The sequence below is a fragment of the Carcharodon carcharias genome, chromosome 23, assembly GCF_017639515.1.
Source record: "Carcharodon carcharias isolate sCarCar2 chromosome 23, sCarCar2.pri, whole genome shotgun sequence".
NCBI classification, from domain to species: Eukaryota; Metazoa; Chordata; class Chondrichthyes; order Lamniformes; family Lamnidae; genus Carcharodon; species Carcharodon carcharias.
The window spans coordinates 43,305,979-43,328,068 of record NC_054489.1 but is presented as its reverse complement, the minus strand read 5'-3'; the positions used below and the strand labels follow the sequence as shown (position 1 = coordinate 43,328,068).

The 22,090-nt window shown below is 45.8% G+C and overlaps 1 protein-coding gene across 3 annotated transcripts in view; it reads right to left on the bottom strand.

The window, feature by feature from the left end:
* The window catches only part of mrc2 (mannose receptor, C type 2), a 263,455-nt gene extending 250,189 nt beyond the window's left edge, over window positions 1–13,266 (bottom strand). For all 3 annotated transcript variants that reach the window (XM_041173462.1, XM_041173463.1, XM_041173464.1), the window contains exon 1: window positions 13,135–13,266. In XM_041173462.1, the coding sequence (XP_041029396.1) occupies window positions 13,135–13,228 (94 nt within the window). In that variant the 5' untranslated portion in view covers window positions 13,229–13,266. The remainder of the gene's footprint in view (window positions 1–13,134) is intronic.
* Between the last annotated feature and the right edge of the window lie 8,824 nt (window positions 13,267–22,090).

Below are 22,090 nucleotides of genomic sequence, written 5' to 3'. Positions count from 1 at the left end.
AAAGAAGCAAAGATAGGTAAGGAGACATCCTGCTGGTTACCACCTACCAACCTCAACTGATGAATGAATGCTCCTCCATACCAATTCGAAGGAGCATTGAGGGTAGAAAGAGCACAGAACATATTCTGGGTGGGGGACTTCAATGTCCATCACCAAGAGTGGCTCGATAGCACCACTACTGACTGAGCTGGCTGAGTCCTAAAGGACATAACTACTAGACTGAGTCTGTGGTGAGGAAGCCAAGGGGGAAAAACCTACTTGACCTCATCCTCACCAAGCTACCTGTCACAGATGCATCTGTCCATACAGTATTGATACGAGGGACCACCGCAGTCCTTGGGGAGATGAAGTCCTGTCTTCACATTGAGCGCTGAGTGGCACTACCATCGTGCTAAATGGGATAAATTTCAAACAGATCTTAACAACTCAAGGCTGGGCATCCATGAGGCGCAGTGGGCCATTAGCAGCAGCAGAACTGTACTCAACGACAATCTGTAACCGCATGGACCAGCATATCCCCCTATCTACCATTACCACCAACTCAGGGGATCAACCCTGGTTCAATGAAGAGTGCAGGAGGACATGACAGGAGCAGCACCAGTTATACATAAAAATGAGGTGTCAACCTGGTGAAGCTACAACACAGGACTACTTGGCTACAGCATAAGCAGCAAGTGATAGACTGAGCTAAGCGATCCCACAGCCAATGGATCAGATCTAAGCTCCGCAGTGCTGCCACATCAAGTTGTTATTTGTGGTGGACAATTAAACAACTCACTGGAGGAGGAGGCTTCACAAACATCCCCATCCTCAATGATGGAGGAGCCCAGCACAGCAGTGAAATGGACAAGGCTGAAGCATTTGCTGCAACCTTCAGCCAGAAGTGCTGAGTGGATGTTCCTTCTCAGCCTCCTCCGGAGGTCCCCAGCGTCTTCAGCCAATTCAATTCACTTCACGTGAGATCAAGAAATGGCTGATAGCACTGGATAAGGCTACGGGCCCTGATAATATTCTAGCAATAGTACTGACGACTTGTGCCCCAGAACTTGTCACGCCCCTAGCCAAGCTGTTCCAGTACAGCTACAACACTGGTATCTACACAGCTATGTGGAAAATTGCCCAGGTATGTCCTGTCCACAAAAAGCAGCACAAATTCAACCTGCCAATTTGCACCCCATCAGCCTACTCTCAAGTTTCAAAGTCATGAAAGTTGACAGCCTTGGTTCAAACATGGACAAAAGAGCTGAACTCCAGAGGTGAGGCAAGAATGACTGCCCTTGACATCAAGACTGCATTTGACGGAGCGTGGGATCAAGGAAAAGCTGGTGTCAATGGGAATCAGGGGTAAACTCTCCACTTGCTGGAGTCAGACCGAGCACAAAGGAAGATAGTTGTGGTTGTTGGAGGTCACTCATCTCAGTCCAGGGACATTGATGCAGGAGTTCCTTAGGATAGTGTCTTAGACCCAACCATCTTCAGCTGCTTCATCAATGATGAAGCGTAGAATGTTAGAATCATGTCTCTCAAAACTGAATTTTCCTTTTACAAATTGGAAGGATCTGGACATTGGGATGCTAACCTGGGATATTTTTTAAAGAAGGTCATACATTCACCTTAGAACTGTCAGCAAGCAGGCCTCTTCCAAGAAATCACCTGATCTATATGGTACTTGAGGAAGATCCGGTTGTTTGTCTTGAATTACAATCACTTTAATTGACCGGGGAAAAAGCTGAAAAGTAAGGTTGGTAACTTGCTGAAATCACATGTGGTAGAGGAAAAAAACTGTGTGAGAAAAAAAGTTGTGAACCTGCTGGTTTTGAAAACGGTCTTGTTGGGGAAGAGGCTGAGAAAGGAAGGCTATGCTAACTGGCTCCCTCTCTCTACCTTGCCTAAAATTGTGTATGGCTAGCAACCTGAAGCTAGAAAACGCTCATCTGACTGTAACTAGTCTGCATTTGGACCTGCAAATTGGAGACCAGTTGGTGAGCACTCCCAGACATCCACTGGGACCCCTCTTCACAGCGTCAAGACCCTGCAGACTTTATCCTTTATTTTATAATGCCCATCCTCCAAAGCCCATCTCTGCAGAGAGATTCTGTTTGTTCTGTGTGTATGTGTGCGCGCATGTGGGTGCGTGCGTGTAGTATGGTATGTGTGTGTGTGCGCACGCACTGGAGGAATTCTTTAGGAAGAGATTGATAGTTATACTTCATGATTATAATTGTATGTTAACCAGTACTTGCAACTTGTTAAAAGAAGTTCTGTTTTAAAATAAATTAATCATTCTGAGTTTTTGAAAGAAGCCTGATCTTCTGGCTACTAGAAGTATAGAGTATACAATTGGCCATTTTGAAAATTTGAAAATTAATCATTTAAATTAATGGTATGGCCTGCAGAGTAGAGGGGCTTGATAATTTGCGCACTCCTCCCATCACAATCGTAACACCATCCTTCCATCATAAGGTCAGAAGCAGGTATGTTCACTGATGATTGCACAATGTTCAACACCATTTGTGACTCCTCAGATACTGAAGCAGTCCATGTCCAAATGCAGCAAGAACTGGTCAATATCCAGGCTTGGGCTGACAAGTGGCAAGTAACATTCGTGCCACACAAGTGTCAGGCAACGACCATTTCCAACAAGAGAGAATCTAACCATCACCCCTTGACATTCAATGGCAATACCATCACTGCATCCCCCACTATCAACATCCTGGGGGTTAACATTGACCAGAAACTGAACTGGACTAGCCACATAAATATTTTGGCTACAAGAGCAGGTCAGAGGCTAGGAATCCTGTGACCAGTAACTCACCTCCTGACTACCCAAAGCCTGTCCACCATCTACAAGGCGCAAGTCAGGAGGGTGATGGAATACTCCCCACTTGCCTGGCTGGGTGCAACTCCAAGAACACTCAAGAAGCTCGACACCGTCCAGGAATAGCAGTCTGCTTGATTGGCACCCCATCCACAAAGATTCACTCCTTCCACCACTGATTCACAGTGGCAGCAGTGTGTACCATCTACAAGATGCATTGCAGGAACTCACCAAGACTCCTTCAACAGCACCTTCCAAACCTGCAATCTCTACCACCTAGGAAAAGGGCAGCAGATACATGGGAACACCACCACCTGCAAGTCCTGACTTGGAAATATATTGGCCATTCCTTCACTGTCACTGGGTCAAAATCCTGGAATTCCCTTCCTAACAGCACGGTGGGTGTACCTACATCACATGGACTGCAGCGCTTCAAGAAGGCAGCTCACCACCACCTTCTCAAGGGCAATTAGGGATGGACAATAAATGCTGGCCCAGCCAGCGAAGCCCACATCCCATGAATGAATTAAAAAAAAAATCAAAGCTTCTGAATGAGCATATACTCTTGAATCATTCTGGAATTTTCAACAGCGTTATTCTGGGCACATGATCGAAACTTTTTTTTTCATTCATGCTCTGTACAAATTGACAGCTGCATTTTCTACATTACAACAGTGACCACAGCTCAAAAGTACTTCATTGGCTGTAAAGTACTTTGGAGCATCCTGAGGTTGGGAAAGGCACTATATAAATGCAAGACTTTTTCTATCTCTACAGCTTGCAGTATATTAAAATAAGAACCCCACGCTATGGGAGAATATCAGCAGGGGAGTGGAGGGGAGGTGATGGGTTCATGCTACTGACTAATGATGTGTGAATGCATGTTAGGGTGGGAGAAGGGTCTACATTGACTCTGATGCCTCCCACATAAAACTGCAGACACTGCGTCCAAGAGCCCGTAAAAGGCATTTCAACAAAGTGGGAGTTGTGTATGTCCCCCTGGTAGCAGCTGTGACGTGGCTGTATACATAACTGCAGAGATTAGAGAAACACGTAGCTAAGGCTTTAAGGGACGATTTCAGCTTTCATATACATCAGGACAAGCTGGTAAGCTGGTGTCAAAAAGGTAGTGAGCTTCTCGAGTGTGTTCAGGTTAGCTTTCTGCAACAATATACCCTCGAACCAACAGGGGCCACAGGGCCACGTCACATTGGAATTAGCAAAGGGTAATAAATCAGGTAAGGTTAACAGCCAAACAGTGTGTTTATTTAACAGCGATTATAATATGATCTAGTTCAACATTAAGTTCGAAAGGGACAAATGCGAAACGTCCATAACGATTCAAGATTTAGATGAGGCAGACTTCAGTGGGAAGGGACACAGTCCACAGAAAACTGGGCAAAGCTGCTCGTGGGTAAAATGAAAGGAGATCAGCAGAAGCTATTGAAAAAATAATTTGTGATACAGAATCAGTTTGTACTCCTAAACGGAAAGGCTCCTAATTGCCCAAAAAGAAAGCCATTGATAACTAAAGAGGTAAGAGGCAACAAAAAACTAAAATAAAACATAAAACAATGCAACAAAAAAAACACACACACATCCTGGAAACCGGGAAAGATAAAAAGAACAGAAGGTAGCAAACGGATTGTAAGAGCTCTAAAAAAGAATGAAAAGAGGCATCAAAATCAACGCGCAAAACATTTACAAATATATTAGGAAAATGGTGGTGGTCAGGGGCAATGTGACAAATAAATAACAATGTTATTGCCATTAAAAATGAGGAAAATACCTACTTGCTGAATAGTTACTTTGCATCAGTATTTACAGTAGAGGAAGAGGTCACATGCCAGACATCCCAATGAAATGAATACTGAATCAAGGATAGGAATTCACCAAAATTAACATGAGCAAATTAACAGTAATAAAGAAAATCACAGCATTAAAGAGTGACAAAAACCCCAGGAGCAGATGGTTTCTGTCCCTGGGGTTTAAATGAAAGTGAAACGTTGGAACTTTATAGTTAGGGCATCTTTAGACTGGAGAATTGTGCATGTCACTCTGCTATTTAAGAAAATTGACAGAAGGAATCCAAGAAATGATAGACTAGTGAGTCTAACATCTGTTGCTGGGAAATTACTAGAGTCTATAATTAAGGATAGAGTGACTGAACACCTTCAATTTTTTCAGCTGATCGAGCAGAGGATTGGTAAAGGGTAGGTCACGTCTGATTAAACCTTTTGAAGGAGGTGACTGTAGTGGACTGGGGAAGCTCTGTGAATTAAAACAAAAACAGAAAATCCAGGAAAATGCTCTACAAATGTTATTTATATAGACTTCCAGAAGGCATTTCATAAAGTCCCTTGCATGAGATATAAGTATAGTTGAAGCTCATGAAGGTAAAAAATTGATCTGACTAGGAAATTGGTTGCACAGAAGACCAAGTTGGGGTAATAGGTGGGTACTCAAATTGGCAGGATGCGACTAGTGGTGTTCCACAAGGGTCTATGTTGGAGCTTCAATTATTCATTGTATACATTAAATGATTTCGATGATGGGATAGAGAGCCACATAGCCAGGTTTGCTGATGACACAAAGATATGCGGTATTATAAACAGTGCAGATGAAAGTATAATATTATCAAAGGTAATGGATTAAATGGGGAGAAACTGACAAATTGGATTTCAATATAAGCAAGTGTGAGGTCATCCATGTGTGACCCAAACGGGGAGGACAGAACAGAACACTCTCCAAATGCTGAAAACATAGAAACAGTTGAGGTCCAAAGACATTTGTGGGTCCAGGCACACAGATCAATGGTCAGGTGCGGAAAATAATAAATAAGGTTAATGGAAAACTGCCTTTTATACAAGGCCTAGAACACAAGGGGTTAGTAGTTAGACTACACCTGAAGTACTGTTTCCAGTTGTTGGGCACCACACATTAGGAAGGATTCATTGGCCTTGGAGGAAGGGAGTGCAGCGTAGGATTACAAGAATTATACCCGAACTCCAAAGATTAACTTACAAGGCAAGGTTACACAAACTAGGATTGTATTCCCTGGAATTTAGAAGCTTGAGGGGCAATTTGATCAAAGTTTTCAAGCTATTAAGAGCAACTGATAGGGTAGATAGAGAGAAGCTATTTCAGCTGGTTGGAGAGTCTAGGGCTAGGGGACACAATCTAAAGGTTAGACTAGGGCTAGGGGACACAGTCTAAAGGTTAGACTAGGGCTAGGGGACACAGTCTAAAGGTTAGACTAGGGCTAGGGGACACAGTCTGAAGGTTAGACTAGGGCTAGGGGACACAGTCTAAAGGTTAGACTAGGGCTAGGGGACACAGTCTGAAGGTTAGACTAGGGCTAGGGGACACAGTCTAAAGGTTAGACTAGGGCTAGGGGACACAGTCTAAAGGTTAGACTAGGGCTAGGGGACACAGTCTAAAGGTTAGACTAGGGCTAGGGGACACAGTCTAAAGGTTAGACTAGGGCTAGGGGACACAGTCTAAAGGTTAGACTAGGGCTAGGGGACACAGTCTAAAGGTTAGAGCCAGACCTTTCAGGAGTGATATTAAGAAACACTTCTGCACACAAAGGGTGGTAAAAGTTTGGAACTCTCTGCCTCCAAACAGCACTGGATTCCGGGTCAATCATTAATGTTAACTGTGACTTTTGCTTACCATAGCTAATAAGGGATAAGTGGTAAAGGTAGGCATATGTAGTTAAGTCACAGATCAGCCATGATCTAATTGGTGAAGCAGGTTAATGGCCTCTTCCTGTTCCTACGACCCTATCTTGTACTGAACTCCAAGAAATCACATCAGTTCTAGGGGCTCATTTTCCTGGTACATGCGGTCAGTGTAGAACCTGGTCTGTTGTTAGCACACATCAGAAAACGACAGGTAGTGTAAACGATCTTTACTGACATGCTCCAGCTATGGATAACTTTCCTCATTCCCAGACACTGGGAAATTTGGGTTTTAGTCATCTTTGGGCCCAGAGGTTTAGCCAATTTAGACAAAGTCAGTGGAAGAAATTTTGACTGTAGTTTAGCCTTAGCCTGCAGACAAAGGGGACATCGTATTAAGTTTAGGTTTCACTTTCTATAGTTTCCTCCTGGAATGTTCATCAATATTTGTCCTGCTAAAAATGTCTCAATGATGGCACTGCCCACCTGCTGGTCCAGAAATTAGACTGGGAGGGTTGGCGGGTGACTTCCCTTCTGGGTGGGAAGTGGCAGAATATTGAGAGGCCTGAAGGCCAACAGTGGATAAGTGATGGGGTTGGTTGCGGAACTGTTCAGTGGGCATGCCACAATTGGGATGGGGTGGGGGGAGGGGGCAAGTTCAGGGCAGGGAAGGCCTAAGCTTTCCTCTGGGGGGCTGGTGAGCCTCTCCTGCTCCTCAGCCCCAACAAGGGAAGTAAAAGGAAACAATATTTTGCGTCTTCTCCGGCCATCATCTATTTCTGCACTGCGTTGGGCCTGATGGGAAATTCACCCTCAATTCCCACTCAGGCCTCCTGGTAAAATTGCAGCCTGGTGACATCATCGTGGTCCGATGAACATATGTTGAGGAAGCCCTGGTGGATCCTGGCAGATGTCCCTATTGTCTGCTGAGGTCAGCGGATGAAAGTCTATCTGGGGTATGTTAAAGTGTCCATCTTCTTGGTTTCTATCATTAAAAATCATTGTTTCATTGCAGTCCCAGTTTGTGAGGCCACAAATGATACTGAGAAATGTTAAACTGGGTTTTGAAAGAATCCAGGCATTTGCATTCGTTTGGTCCAGTAACTATGGAGACTGGTCAGTCCTGGTTTGGGCCAATGGATCATTTTGATCTTATTTCCTTATCTTGAACTACAGTTGTTTTTGTTAGAAATTTATTCCACCTTTCATAGCATTTAATTAATTCTAACATTAAAGGATTAAATGAGTTTTTAAAAATGGTGCCAGACAGAATTCAAAGTTGGTATCATCCACCTTGGAGCTAAAAACAATCGGTCAGAGTATTTTATAAATGGTGCGAAGCTGGGAATTGTGGAGGAGCCAAGAGGCTTAAGGATCCAAATATAGAAATCACTAAAAGCTAGTTAACAGGTAGAAAAACTATTTATAAAAGAAAAATGGAATGTTAACCTTCATCTCAAGTGGGCTACGAAGTTCTTGGGACAGAAACAGTTATATTTCTGCCAGAGACATTTAGAATTAAAACTGCACAACCTGTTAAACATGGATAGTTTATTATTTATTATTCTCTTCCTAGCCAACTCCCTCTGCTGGTAAATGTGTGTATGGCTTCAAGGTGACAAAATGCACAATGCAATTTTCAATACACTACATGGACTGGAATACAAAGGGGTGGAAGTTGCGCTACCATCGTATAGAGCTCTGAATAGACTATATCTGGAGCACCGTGTATAGCTCAGGGCTCTGCAGCTCAGGAAGAAGTGGAGGGAGTGCAAATTCACCAGAACAAAACTGGGGCTAAAATGGTTCAATTGTGCAGGAAGGTTACATAGGCAAGACATTTATGCCCTTGAGTACAGAAGATTAATTTAAAATGATCAAATATCTTGTTACGGTATATAGAGAGAAACTATTTTCACTGGCACGGAGTTCAGAACAAGGGAGCATAACTTCAAAATTAGGGAAAGGGCGTTCAGGGGTGATGTCAGGAAGCACTTCTTTGCACAAAGAGTAGTGGAAATCTAGATCCCACCCCCAACACCCCTTGCAAAAAGGGGTAAAACTACACTGATAAACTTAAGCAAAGGTATTAATGACTCTGGAACCTAAGAATATGAATGGAGTTAGGATACAGATCAGCCATTACCTGGTATACTGCTGGGACAGACTCAAGTTCTTATTTTCCTAACTAGTAGCTATAGATTAAAAATAGATAATTTATTGAATTATTTACCACTTATAACATTTTTGAAAAAGTGGTTGTTGCCTGAGAGTCTGTGCTCCAGTCTCAGATAGTTCCTCAATCAGACAGAAACTGCAGTCACAAGTGGCCAATAACCCAGCCATGGATACCTCAGCCACAGCTGTCCCCAGCTTCATAAGGGTGCACACCCGTGCGCTACATAGCAGAATGCACTCTGGTGTCTTATAAAATATAATGTACTGCTCCAACCAGCAGATTTTCAGTTGAAATAAAACTCAGCATTGGCAAGACAGAGCAACCCAAGGTCCTCCTACTTATTGCACATTCCTTCAATCCTCAATGGGATACCCAAAGAGACTTATAAGAAATATTTAAATTATCTGCACAAACTACGCTCAATGTGGAGTGGATTAAAGAGGTTTCAGTGTGGATTAAGAGCAGCAGGTATCTCAGGGTCCAGGCTACGTTATAACAGTGGAAAGTCTGCTGTCAGTTTGTATAATGTAAAGCCACAGAATATGTACATTTGTACATTTCAATGCGGGACTCCCTCTACCTCGTGTGTTCTTATCCACACAATTCACACCAACCTGCTTGGTGCTCTGGTTCAGTCCAAGCTGCAATGCTACCTTCACTCCAAGTGACTCCTCGATATACCCAGATAACCATTGTGTAAACTCACAGTGTACATTCTGGACTCACCCACTCAGGCTGATATTACACCAGCAGTAGCTTCACACACAGTATTACAGGCGGTCAATCCAGCAATGGAGGTGTGAACAAAAGACGACAATCACAAAGACTAAAGTGCTCACCACCAACTCAGTGACGAGTCACGAGGCTGAATCCTGGAGCCAGAGGAATGCATAGGAAAATTGGGACTCTGCAATCTCAACACAAAAGAAACTGGAAATGTCTCCCACAGAAAGCTGTTGAGGTTAGTGGGGGGGGGGGGGGGGGGGGGGGGGGGGGGGAGGGGGCGGCAACAGAAAATCTCATAACTGAGGAATATGGAACCAAAGTGGGTTGAGACTTTTTTTTCATTCATTCATTCATGGGACGTGGGCACCACTGGCTAGGCCAGCATTTATTGCCCATCCCCATTTGCCCTTATTAAGAGGGCATTTTTTAAGTCAACCACATTACTGTGGGTCTGGAGTCACATGTAGGCCAGACCGGGTAAGGACATTAGTGGATCAGATGGGTTTTTATGACAATCAGCAATGGTTTCATGGTCATCAGCAGACTTTTAATTCCAGATTTTTACTGAATTCAAATTTCACTGTCTGCCATGGTGGGATTCGAACCCAGGTACCCAGAGTGTTACCCTGGGTCTCTGGAATACTAGCCCAACAACAATACCACTATGCCACCGCTTCCTTCAAGAGGGTGAATGGTCTCCTGTTTCACAAAAGGAGCTAATGGGAGGGGGCCTCACAATAATAGGTGAAGATATCAAGTGGGACAGAACATAATTTGGGGATGGTTTCAAGTTAAACTACAACTGCAAGTTAAACAGCCTCACATACTAACTGAGAAAAGGTAAGTTTAGGACTAGCATGAGAAAATATTTCTTCACACAAATTGAATAATATCTGAATTGGGGTCTGGCTGAAGTACTGAAGGCAAAATCTCAGGGGTCATTTCGAGATGGGGAGGGGGAAAGGGACTGGAGTTTCTGTGGAATGGTGAAATGGTCCAGTGGCTTCCCTCATCTGTACTTATTGTTACGGACAGGAGGGAGGTTAATTTAAACAGCACTAGTTTCTCCACTCACCACCCATCTGTAAACAGAAAGGTGTTTTTGATTTATAAGTGGTGGCATATTTCCCAGCCCCTCAGTTTTTGTGTGATCCAAGTTTCTATTAATAACCCCACAGCAAACTCAAGATAGGATGAACTCAAAGGGTTTGTTTATTTGCACACACTCAAACTGTGCAAGGAGGGTCACAATGTCGCCTCCACACTCAGACAGCAAAGAGAGGGTTAGAGAAAAGGAGGTTTTAAAGTACAGAGACCACAGAAAAAATAAATATTGGGTTCCAGAGTCCAGAATCAAAGTCCGATGAGGTATTCCTTCACAGAGATGGGCAGACTGAAAACCAATGTTGTAAGATTCACTTTTCTGGTGGTGTTGACTCCACATGATGAGATAGGCATGCAGAGATGAATCACTCTTGTAGGCAATAGCACAGAAGTTCCAATAGAAGCAGTACAGATGGGGCCAGGTGGTCAACCTGGGCAGAGCCCCTTGTCTGTGAGGCTGCTAGTTAGATGGCAAACAACAGACTGAGCTATGCAGCTCAGCGAGGCAATATCACTTGTTCCACGAGCTAGAGGCCCATGTCACATGACTCCCACCTCTCCACCAGGTCTTTGACAAAGGATGGATATCCATTCATCTGGATTCAAAAGACTGTTAAATGTTTCAGCCACTAGGAATTGAAAGGAAGGTTGAGGGGTCTTTGTCTTAGCAAACAATCCATCTCCTTCTGGCCAGCCTGGGGTTATTAAACCCCAGCCTGGGGTTATTAAATGCAGATGGCCTTTGTATAGCTCTCTTTGAAGTTGCACTGTACAGTCCACAGGTGGTCGTTAGTGGCTCCTCAGAGATAACGAGGTGTGAGTTTTCCTAAAACTGCCAAGCAGCTTCTTTTATTCAGGGGTCACAGACAACCATAGGTTCAGCCATTTTAAAGGTCTTCATTCAGTTTGAAAATTTTACAAATAGCAATGAGCATATCTATATATATATAATAAAAATATTCAGTGTGAAGTCTTAGTCGCTCACATTATCTTTGTGATTATTGGCTAAGGTGAATATCACCAAGCTCACAAATCACTGATTCAATACTCCGGGAGAGTCAGTGACACCCAGTGCCCTGTCACCACACTTTTATACCAGTGACTGAACAACACTAACACACGGCCCTGGCTGCAAGTTTCTCTGAACCATTAAACCAAGGCCCTATCTGTCCTCGCAGGTGCACATGAAAAAATCCCACCGTGCTACCTTGAAGAAGAGCTGGGGAGTTATCCCCGGTGTGTTGGTCAAAATTTACCTGCAACCAAAATCAATTAAAAAATAACAAATTGCCTGATCATTATGACAATGCTGTTTGTGGAAGCTTGCTGAGTGCAAATTGGTTGCCACATTTCCTACATTACAGCAGTAACTACACTTCAAAAATACTTCACCGGCTGCAAAGTCCTGAGATCATAAAAGACACTAGGGAAATGCAGAGACTTTTCTCCTTTCGCTTGTTGCCAGGCAGGCTGCAACCTGTCAACGCATCTTAAAAAAGGCGGGAAGTTGGCCCTGTGAAAGATGTGTCACCCGATTTACATCCTATCCGGAGAATGACTTAACGATGACATTCTGTACCTCAAACAACTTTAAAAAATAAAAAATGCAACAAGACATGAAGTGGGTTTTGTGCCACATGCATTATAGCGTTTATCCGAACACACATGCACCACAGGGATCAAGAGAGCTAGAGATTTTTGCAAAGTGGCACCGAGGCTGCATTTAAAAGGCTGGTTCAAGGCTGAGTTAGACAGGTTTTTGATCTACAAAGGTTACGAGGGGCAGGAAGGAAAGTGAAGTTTAGGTCACAATCAGACCAGGCCATGATCGCATTGAATGGCGGAGCAGACTTGAGGGGCTGAATGGCCAACTCCTGCTCCTATTTCTTATGATCTTAGAAGCACAAAAGTGAAAAACCCCCAAGAAAACGATGCTCCTATTTCCCGACTCTGCTGTAGGTGGTGGGCCCCACCAACACATCGTGGCGATACAGGGGTCAGTGAACCCAATGAAACAAGAAACCTTCAGCCGTACACAGGTCTGTCTGTGCTGTCCAACCCTTACCCACCACTTTGCCTTGGGTACTTCACTGAGGCATTTCTTCCCCCCTCCCCCCCCCCTCCCCCCTTAAAGGACCAGGCTTGATGGTGATGTGCAGGGAAGCATCCCTCAGTCAGCCAGGGCTGTTCAATAAAAGGCTGGGTCAGCATTAAAACACCTTCTGCACACGCTGCAGCCCCTTGCAACAGTTTGATTTCTTGCCTTAAAAGAAAAAGAAAGCAGAGAGAGAGAGAGGCTTCCCCTCCCCCATCATTAAAAAAAATAGTCACATCTGTTTTCACTCAGTTCGGGACATTCCTTGTACTGGATCCAGCCATTAAACTCACTTTATTTCACAAAATTAAGTGTGCAGCTTCAGTAAATGCGAATTATAGGAATCAAATAGTCCCAAACTGCTTTCAGAAACGATTGAAAGAGGGTTGCAATGAGTGTTTATAAAAAGGTGGAAAAAGTTTGCTGTCCACTCTCTTTCCCCCCTTGTGTGTGGCAGCCGGGCAGTTAAAAGTCTTGATGAAAGGAGCTTTTTTTTTCCTCTCTCTCTCTCTCTCCCTTTTTTTCTTACCTGAACTGGCACAGCGCAGCCCGGCAACGAGGAGGAGAAGGCAGAGAGCGTTCAGCCCGGCCAGGGGAGCTTGGCAGCGGGTCCCGGTGCCCATGGCTGGCGGGGAGGGAGGGAGGGACACAGGAGGTCGTAAGGGGAGGGGGGTTGGTGGGGGGGCGGGGGGGGAAAGAAACACTCGCAGGCGGCAGTGCGATCCGAGCTAAAGCCCCGTCCGTCTCCGAATGATCGGAAAAGTCGAAGAGGCAGACACTGTGCGTCAGCACAATCCCGCAGAGCCAGAGCGCAGCTCCACAAACCCCTTCCACCCTGCACTCGCCCAGTGCAAACTGCTCCTGTTCAGACTTCTCATCCAAAGTGAGCTCACACTTCCAATTATTTGCGCTGTTTCAACATTTTTTTCCTCTTTTTTGGGGGGGTGGGGGGGTTGAGAAAAACAAAAAAAGTTACATTGGACGGGAAGGAAATGTGTTTTCAATAAAGAATAATAACCTCCAGAAATTTCTTAACCCTCTGAAACACAGTTGAACTTTCAGAAAACAGTGTTACAATGTGTATCCTCGCTTTCTGTGCCTTGCAATGAAGCTACGGGGATGCAGCTCTTCTCCTGGTAGTTTATATATATATATGTATGTGTGTTTATATATATGTGTGTGTTTATATATATGTGTATGTGTGTGTTTATATATATGTGTGTGTGTGTGTTTATATATATGTGTGTGTTTATATATATGTGTGTGTTTATATATATGTGTGTTTATATATATATGTGTGTTTATATATATGTGTGTTTATATATGTGTGTTTATATGTGTTTATTTATATATGTATGTGTTTATTTATATATGTGTGTGTTTATATATGTGTGTGTTTATATATATGTGTGTGTTTATATGTGTGTGTTTATATATATGTGTGTTTATATATGTGTTTATATATATATGTGTGTGTTTATATATATGTGTGTTTATATGTGTTTATTTATATATGTGTTTATTTATATATGTGTTTATTTATATATGTGTGTGTTTATATATGTGTTTGTGTTTATATATGTGTGTGTTTATATATGTGTTTATATATATATATATGTGTGTATTTTTTTATATATGTCTGTGCATGTTTATATATATGTGTGTGTGTGTGTAAATATAAATGCTAATAACTAGACTTCAATCGGGGTGGGAGTTCAGTTTAAAACGAGTCCACAGCCAGATTGCAGCCGCACTCACAAAAGCCTCATCTCAACCGGAACTTCAACCTGGGAAATGTTCCACACGTGAGACTTTGTGGCAGTGGAAAATGTGCAGGGGTTCGAGCTTTACTAAAATGTTGGGGGGATTTGTAATCCAGAACATGAAGGGGGAAAAAAAAGAGACATGCTGTCGAAGCTTCCCGTCTGGCACTCATCAGGACAAAATCAGATACCAAATCTCAAGGGGAACAACCATTGATACTGCAGGAGTAGAGGGTGCTGATTGGTTGGCAAGTGGACTCAGATTGGTAGCAGTCTTACCATGGAAAATGCACCAGGGAACAGTTAACTGCCAAGCTTTGGTTAAATTCAACGCAGACAGGGGTCGACTCTGATTGGTCAAGGCATTGCCATGGGGAATGAACCAAGGAATGACCGTCACTCAAGACTTTTGTTTAGTTGAAAAGACACAATGCTTGGACACATCCTTTTTGTTTGCAAAGGACAGGACCCTGTGTGTGAATATATGTTGCTTCTAGCAGACGTAAGTGAGCCACACTGAGCTTGACTGTTAATCCAGAACATCTCGTGATTCCATATGGGTATATGTACGAAAGATTATTCCTCCAACAGAAGGCACTCATGCAATGGATGGTATGATATTTGCACGGCAATTTACTGCCACGAAATGGTCAAATTAATTAGAGACAGAAAGAAAGTAAAAAAAAATTGGGCTCAGAAGAGAGAGAAAGGAAAATTAAGAGAAATAATTTTTAAAACCTCCAGGAAAAATTTAATACCTGCAGGAATGAGATGCCACCATTGTTCCAATTCTAGGCCTCCAAAGTTAAATATTATGCTAGGACCATAAGTCGCAACATGAACCGGGCCCTGTGTAACGTTAATGACAAGTCACAAACGGCTGCAGCATGATTATTTCATACATACAGCGCAAACGTATCAATCTTTTGACAGTGAGATAGGCCGTGAGCTCCTGCGATTGCAGAGCAACTCTCAGCATATCTCTTCCCCACCACAAAAGACTATTTTTTCACTAATATCGGTGGGCACCGTGGACTCACTGTTATTTTTTTCCCAGCAAATTCTCAGCCAATGTCATTAAAATTACTAAAAGGACACTTGTCTGTATCCTCTCTTGAAGTTGGGGCATCATACTTTACTCATTTGGGATATTTTTAATTCTTAGATGTGGGCAAGGCTGCATCCTTAACTGGCGCATAAAAACTAACACGTTCTCAGGTTATGTAATGTGTTCTCCCTTTACCCAAGGTGTTATTTCAGTGGGAGTAAGATAAGCTATAAGGAACAGAAAATATCCTAAACACACAGAAAAATGACCAGAAGTAGAGTTGGATTTTACAGTTGGAGTTTAGTGCAGACTGTTCACCCCCACCAGCCTCCTCCCAGGTGCCGGTAACCAAAGCGCCTGTAAGAAGCCTGCCCCATAGCCATTAACGCGCTGCTGGTGGGGCTAAAATAGGTGAGAGTGGGACATTTGCTCCTCAGTGGGAGGAGGTCCTGCCCTCAAAAGCTGCTGGCCAATCAGATTGGCCAACAGCTCTAGCAATCCCAGAACTGAGTAATGGGTGCTGCTGGGAAAGAGTGATGGCTGTCGGAAACAGGTACATCCAGGCTTTTAGAGTAGGGAGGGTTCTGGACACCCCTCCAATCTGATGTGCCCTCCCGCCAATTAAATGTTGGGTGGGGGAGAGGGATGGTGCATAAAATCCAGCCCATGGATACATTCTTAATTTAACCATCAGTTTCAAAACCCACAGAGCTATCATATAGCACGTACTTCATCCAATTCATCTGCAAGGGCTGAAATACACGGAGGAGATGATCTAAGTAAACAGAAAGCAAGATGACAGCTACTTGAGTTTCAGTTTTATTCATACTGGAAGTGGAGATATACCTCAACTGCAGAGTGTGTAATTTGTGCAAATACTGTCCAAAGAATCTTTGAAACACTGCAAATTACAGACATTTAATTACTAAGCATGAAATATATAAAGACAAGCAACAGGAATTTTTTTTGTAATTCAATAGTTTTTATACAGAGAAAAGTACTTTTGTTATGTTCGAGGGGTCTGTGGATTTTTTTTTTTATAAGACAGGAGGTGGGGGCTTCAGAAGCAATGGGTTAAGAACTCTCAGGTGAAACACTTTCAAATATCTTACCTTTTACTGATGGCAACCTAATAGAGCTACAGTTACTCTCTTCCACCTTTCAAAAAATTGGAACTATGTTAGCACCTTTGCAGCCTAAGGGAAGTCTTCAACTCAACAAACTATTGGAGAAACAGACGAGGAGTTCATTCAGCACGTCTCATCTCCTTAAGGACCCTTGGATGGAGATCATCCAAACCGGCAACCCAAACTATTTTAAGGCTATTTATTCTTTCCATTTTCCAATTAACCTCTGTCCCCTTTCCTCCTAAATTTTAAATTTGAATTCTCTCATTTTACTTTCATCAACATTTGATGGTGGTCCTTCTGTGTTGTGACTGATTAAAAATAGACAGAATCTGTCGATGTTTTATGGTGGTGGATCATTCAAGGTGCAAATGTTTAAAAAAGGGACTCTGTCCTTTACCATGGACACTGTTAATTATCCTTTCCTCTCCATTGATAACAGGGTTGGGAAGCTATGAGGGCAGACTTGAGAAACCTACAAGAAAATGTAATCAATGTGTTGAGCACATCAGGAGCAGCTGTTTTCACTGGTGTGTGGGTGGGTAACCATAGGACACAGACTGAAAGACAATTGGCAAAAGGACCAAAGGGTGACAATTTTTATTTAATCCAGTAAATAATGATGATCTGGAATGCATTTCCTGATGACTTTGACCTTTGTAAGGCTGATGCTGTGGACACAGTTCTATACACTTTCATGTGTCCAGGTGGACTCCGCCGGATATTGTTCAGGTCGATTCTCTGGTGTCTTTTCATTTTATCAGGGAGGAGCTTTAGATCACATGTTGTGAGTCAGTCATCCCCTTTCTAGCAGTAAAATGGCAACAATGACAAAACTATATTGCATTTCACAAGTATAGCGAGTCACTGCTTACAGAATCACAGTGCAGAAGAGGACCTTTGTCCCATCAAGTCTGCACCGACACGTGAGAAACACCTGACCTACCTACCTAACCCCATTGACCAGCACTTGGCCCATAGCCTTGAATGTTATGACGTGCCAAGTGCTCGTCCAAGTACTTTTTAAAGGATGTGAGGCAACCCACCTCCACCACCCTCCCAGGCAGAGCATTCCAGACCATCACCACCCTCTGGGTAAAAAATGTTTCCTCACATCCCCTCTAAACCTCCTGCCCCTCACTTTGAACTTATGCCCCCTTGTGACTGACCCTTCAACTAAGGGGAACAGCTGCTCCCTATCCACCCTGTCCATGCCCCTCATAATCTTGTACCCCACGATCAGGTCGCCCCTCAGTCTTCTCTGCTCCAACCTCTCTTCATAACTTAAATGTTTCATCCCAGGCAACATCCTGGTGAGTCTCCTCTGCACCCCCTCCAGCGCAATCACATCCTTCCTATAATGTGGCGACCAGAACTGCACACGGTACTCCAGCTGTGACCTCAGTGTCATTTCGCTATAGCATCACAGAAGTAAGAGGGCCAGTGTGCACATTTAATGTTGGAATTTTCACTTTAGCGTTGTTTTGCACCAGGGCCAATGGAGGGTGCATGGCCTGAATGATGCCAAGTTGGAGTGGCTTCTCCTGCTCGCCATTTCCCAGTCCGACCCTCCCACTCACTGCTTCCCAACCCTGACCCTGCCACTCACAGCTCCTCTCACTCCTTCCTCCATCTCACGCTTCTGCCCAGAGCCCTTGCTCACAACAAGGGTTCAGGAGATAAAGCGGTGAGCGCAAGGGTCAGGCCAGGGGCTGGGAGAAGAGGGTGCACGCGGTGTTAATCGCCGGAGCATGCGCCTTCGGTGGGCAGGCCCACCTCTCTCTCAAGTGGCTGCCTCATGTCTCAATGTCCATGCACACAAGCCCACCAGGGGCACTCGACTCTGGGATGAAGTTCCAGTGCTTGAGACCTGATTGCTCCAGAAGGAAAATATAGTTCAGACCATTATTCTCACTTCCCAGTTTTTACTGTGTTCCATTTTAAGGTCCAAAAGGCCAGTTCCAACCAGTATTCCTATTTCCCAGTTTTCGCTGTTTTTTTACCTTCTGAGGCCCTGGAGGGAGAACTCGAGTCCGTGCGGCATTTGTTTTGACAGCAAGGGTGCATTCAGGGTGATGTAGTTCACACTTGGCCGTGCTCTTGCCCTCCTGTGCAGGCACAGGCCCACTAAAGGACTACAGCAGCCAAAATGACAGTGCGAGTTTTGGCGGGGGTCGGGGGTGGGGGGGGGGGGGGGGGGGTGGTGGGGTTGGGGGGGTGGGTGGGGAGATGGCAGGAGGAGCAACAGTGAGGCCTGGGGCAGCTGGAGCGTTAGACAGGGACGAGAGGAAGGGTCACCTTTACAGCCATCCCGAATTCCTCCTCAGTGACATTAATCTCTAAGCCTCCTTGGTCCTGGGGTGTGAAAAATTACAGCAGGAGATGGACTAGTAAAATATAGAAAGAGTCAGAGACTGGGCAGATGCAGTTCAACATTGAAAAATGTGAAGTGATAGATTTTGGAAGTAAGAATAGGAAAAGGAAATACAGGCCTTAAAAAACATAAAATGCTAAGTAAGGCAGAGGAATTTTATTGTGCAGATATAGATTCTTAAAAGATGGAGCACAAGTACACACAGCCATAAAAATAGACAAACAAATCATTGGGGTGTCTAGGTGTACAAAATACAAAAGCAAGGAGGAAATATTGGAATTTTACAGAATTGTAATTAGACTGTACTTGGAACTGGTGCATTGTAGATTCACCAGGATGTTATGAAGGACGAGGAGGGAGTGTTAGGAATAGAAAGTTGAGAAGTTTGGCTTTTTCACTAAAGTTGGGGAGTGAGTGAGTGTGTGAGAGCGAGAGCGAGAGAGCGAGAGAGCTAGAGAGCCAGAGAGCCAGAGAGCCAGAGAGCTAGAGAGCCAGAGAGCCAGAGAGCCAGAGAGCCAGAGAGCCAGAGAGCCAGAGAGCCAGAGAGCCAGAGAGCCAGAGAGCCAGAGCGGGAGCGAGAGAGCGAGAGAGCGAGAGAGCGAGCGCGGGAGCGAGAGAGCGAGAGCGAGAGAGCAAGAGCGAGAGAGCGAGAGAGCGAGAGCGGGAGCGAGAGCAGGAGCGAGAACAGGAGCGAGAACAGGAGCGAGAACAGGAGCGAGAACAGGAGCGAGAACAGGAGCGAGAGCAGGAGCGAGAGCAGGAGCGAGAGAGCAGGAGCGAGAGAGAGACAGAGCAAGCGAGAGCGAGCGAGAGAGCGAGAGAGTGGGAGCGGGAGTGAGACTGGGATCGAGAGCGGGAGCAAGAGAGCGAAAGCAGGAGTGAGAGAGCGAGAGACCGCAGGAGCGAGAGAGCGAGAGAGCGAGAGAGAGAGCGCGAGAGAGAGAGTGAGAGAGCGAGAGCAAGCGAGAGAGCGAGAGAGCGGGAGCGAGAGCGAGAGAGTGACAGAGCGAGAGCAGGAGCGACAGAGTGAGAGCGAGAGCGGGATCGAGACCGGGATCGAGAATGGGACCGAGAGAGCAAAAGCGGGAGCGAGAGAGCGAAAGCGGGAGTGAGAGCAGGAGCGAGAGAGCGGGAGCGAGAGAGCGGGAGCGAGGGAGCGAGAGTGAGAGAGCGAGGGAGCGAGAGCAGGAGCGACAGAGCGAGAGCGGGATCGAGAATGGGATTGAGAGCGGGAGCGAGAGCGGGAGTGAGAAAGCGGGAGTGAGAGAGCGAGAGTGGGAGAACGAGAGCAGAAGAGTGAGAGTGGGAGCAAGAGAACGAGAGCGGGAGCGAGAGAGCGAGAGCGAGAGAGCGGGAGCGAGAGAGCGGGAGCGAGAGAGCGGGAGCGAGAGAGCGGGAGCGGGAGAGCGGGAGCGGGAGAGCGGGAGCGGGAGAGCGGGAGCGGGAGAGCGGGAGCGAGAGAGCGAGAGAGCGAGCGCAGGAGCGAGAGAGCGGGAGCAAGAGAGCGAGCGCGGAAGCGAGAGAGCAAGAGCGGGAGCGAGAGTGGGAGCAAGAGAGCGAGAGCGAGAGCGGGAGCGAGAGAGCGAGAGTGAGAGAGTGAGAGAGCGAGAGCAGGAGCGAGAGCAAGAGAGTGGGAGCGAGAGAGCGGGAGAGCGGGAGCGACAGAGCAGGAGTGAGAGAGCGAGAGCGGGAGCGACAGAGCAGAGCAGGAGCGACAGAGCGAGAGCAGAAGCGACAGAGCGAGAGCAGGAGCGACAGAGCGAGAGCAGGAGCGACAGAGCGAGAGCAGGAGCGACAGAGCAAGAGCAGGAGCGACAGAGCAAGAGCGGGAGCGACAGAGCAAGAGCGGGATCGAGAGCGGGAGCGAGAGAGCGAAAGCGGGAGTGAGAGAGCGAGAGCGGGAGCGAGAGAGCGAGAGCGAGAGCGGGAGCGAGAGAGCGAGAGTGGGAGCGGGAGCAAGAGAACGGGAGCGAGAAAGCGAACGAGAGTGAGAGAGAACGGGAGAGCGAGAGAGAACGGGAAAGCGAGAGAGAACGGGAAAGCGAGAGAGAACGGGAAAGCGAGAGAGAACGGGAGAGCGAGAGAGAACGGGAGAGCGAGAGAGAACATGGAAGAGAGAGAGAGAACACGGGAGAGAGAATGAGAGAGAACGAGAGGGAGAGTGAGAACAAGAGGGAGAATGAGAGAGCGAGAATGAGAGAGGGGGAACGAGAGGATAAGGGAGAGAACGAGAGAGAGAGAGAGCATGAGAGAGAGAGAGAGAGCACGAGAGAGAGAGCACGAGAGAGAGAGAGCACGAGAGAACTAGAATGAGAGAGAGAGAACGAGAGAGAGAACGAGAGAGAAAACGAGAGAGAGAGAGAGGAGAGAGAGAGAGAGACAGAGGGAGAGAGACAGAGAGAGAGACAGAGAGAGAGACAGAGAGTGAGAGAGAGTGTGAGAGAGAGTGTGAGAGAGAGAGAGAGAGAGAATGACAGAGGGAGAGAGAGGCACACAGGCAGAGGGAGAGAGACACAGAGAGGGAGAGAGAGAGACACAGAGAGGGGGATAGAGGAAGAGAGAGAGAGAGAGAGTCATAATGTGAGAGAGAATGCAAGAGACAGAGAGAGACAATGCCAGAGAGAGAATGACAGACAGAGGGAGAGACACAGACAGAGAGAGAGACAATGAATGAGAGAGAGGGGGAAGGGAATGAGCGAGAGAGGGAGAGGTAGGGAGGGAGAGAGGGAGGGAGGGGAGAGGATGGGAGGATGAATGAGAGAGAGAGAGAGGGGGAGAGAGAGAGGGGGAGAGAGAGGGGGAGAGAGAGAGGGGGAGAGAGAGAGGGGGAGAGAGAGAGGGGGAGAGAAAGGGGGAGAGAGGGGGAGAGAAAGGGGGAGAGAGAGGGGGAGGGAATGAATGACCGAGAGAGAATTAATTAGCGAGACAAAGACAGAGACACAGAGAGAGAGTGAATGATGTGAAAGAGGAACAGGGAGACAGTGAGGGAGAAAGCAACAGAGTGTGAGAGAGGAAGAGAGACTGAGAGAGAGGCACATAGAGACACAGAGAGACAGAGACAGAGAGACAGAGAGACAAGAGAGACAGAGAGAGAGACGGACAGGGGCAGAGAGAGAGACGGACAGGGGCAGAGAGAGAGAGACGGACAGGGGCAGAGAGAGAGAGACGGACAG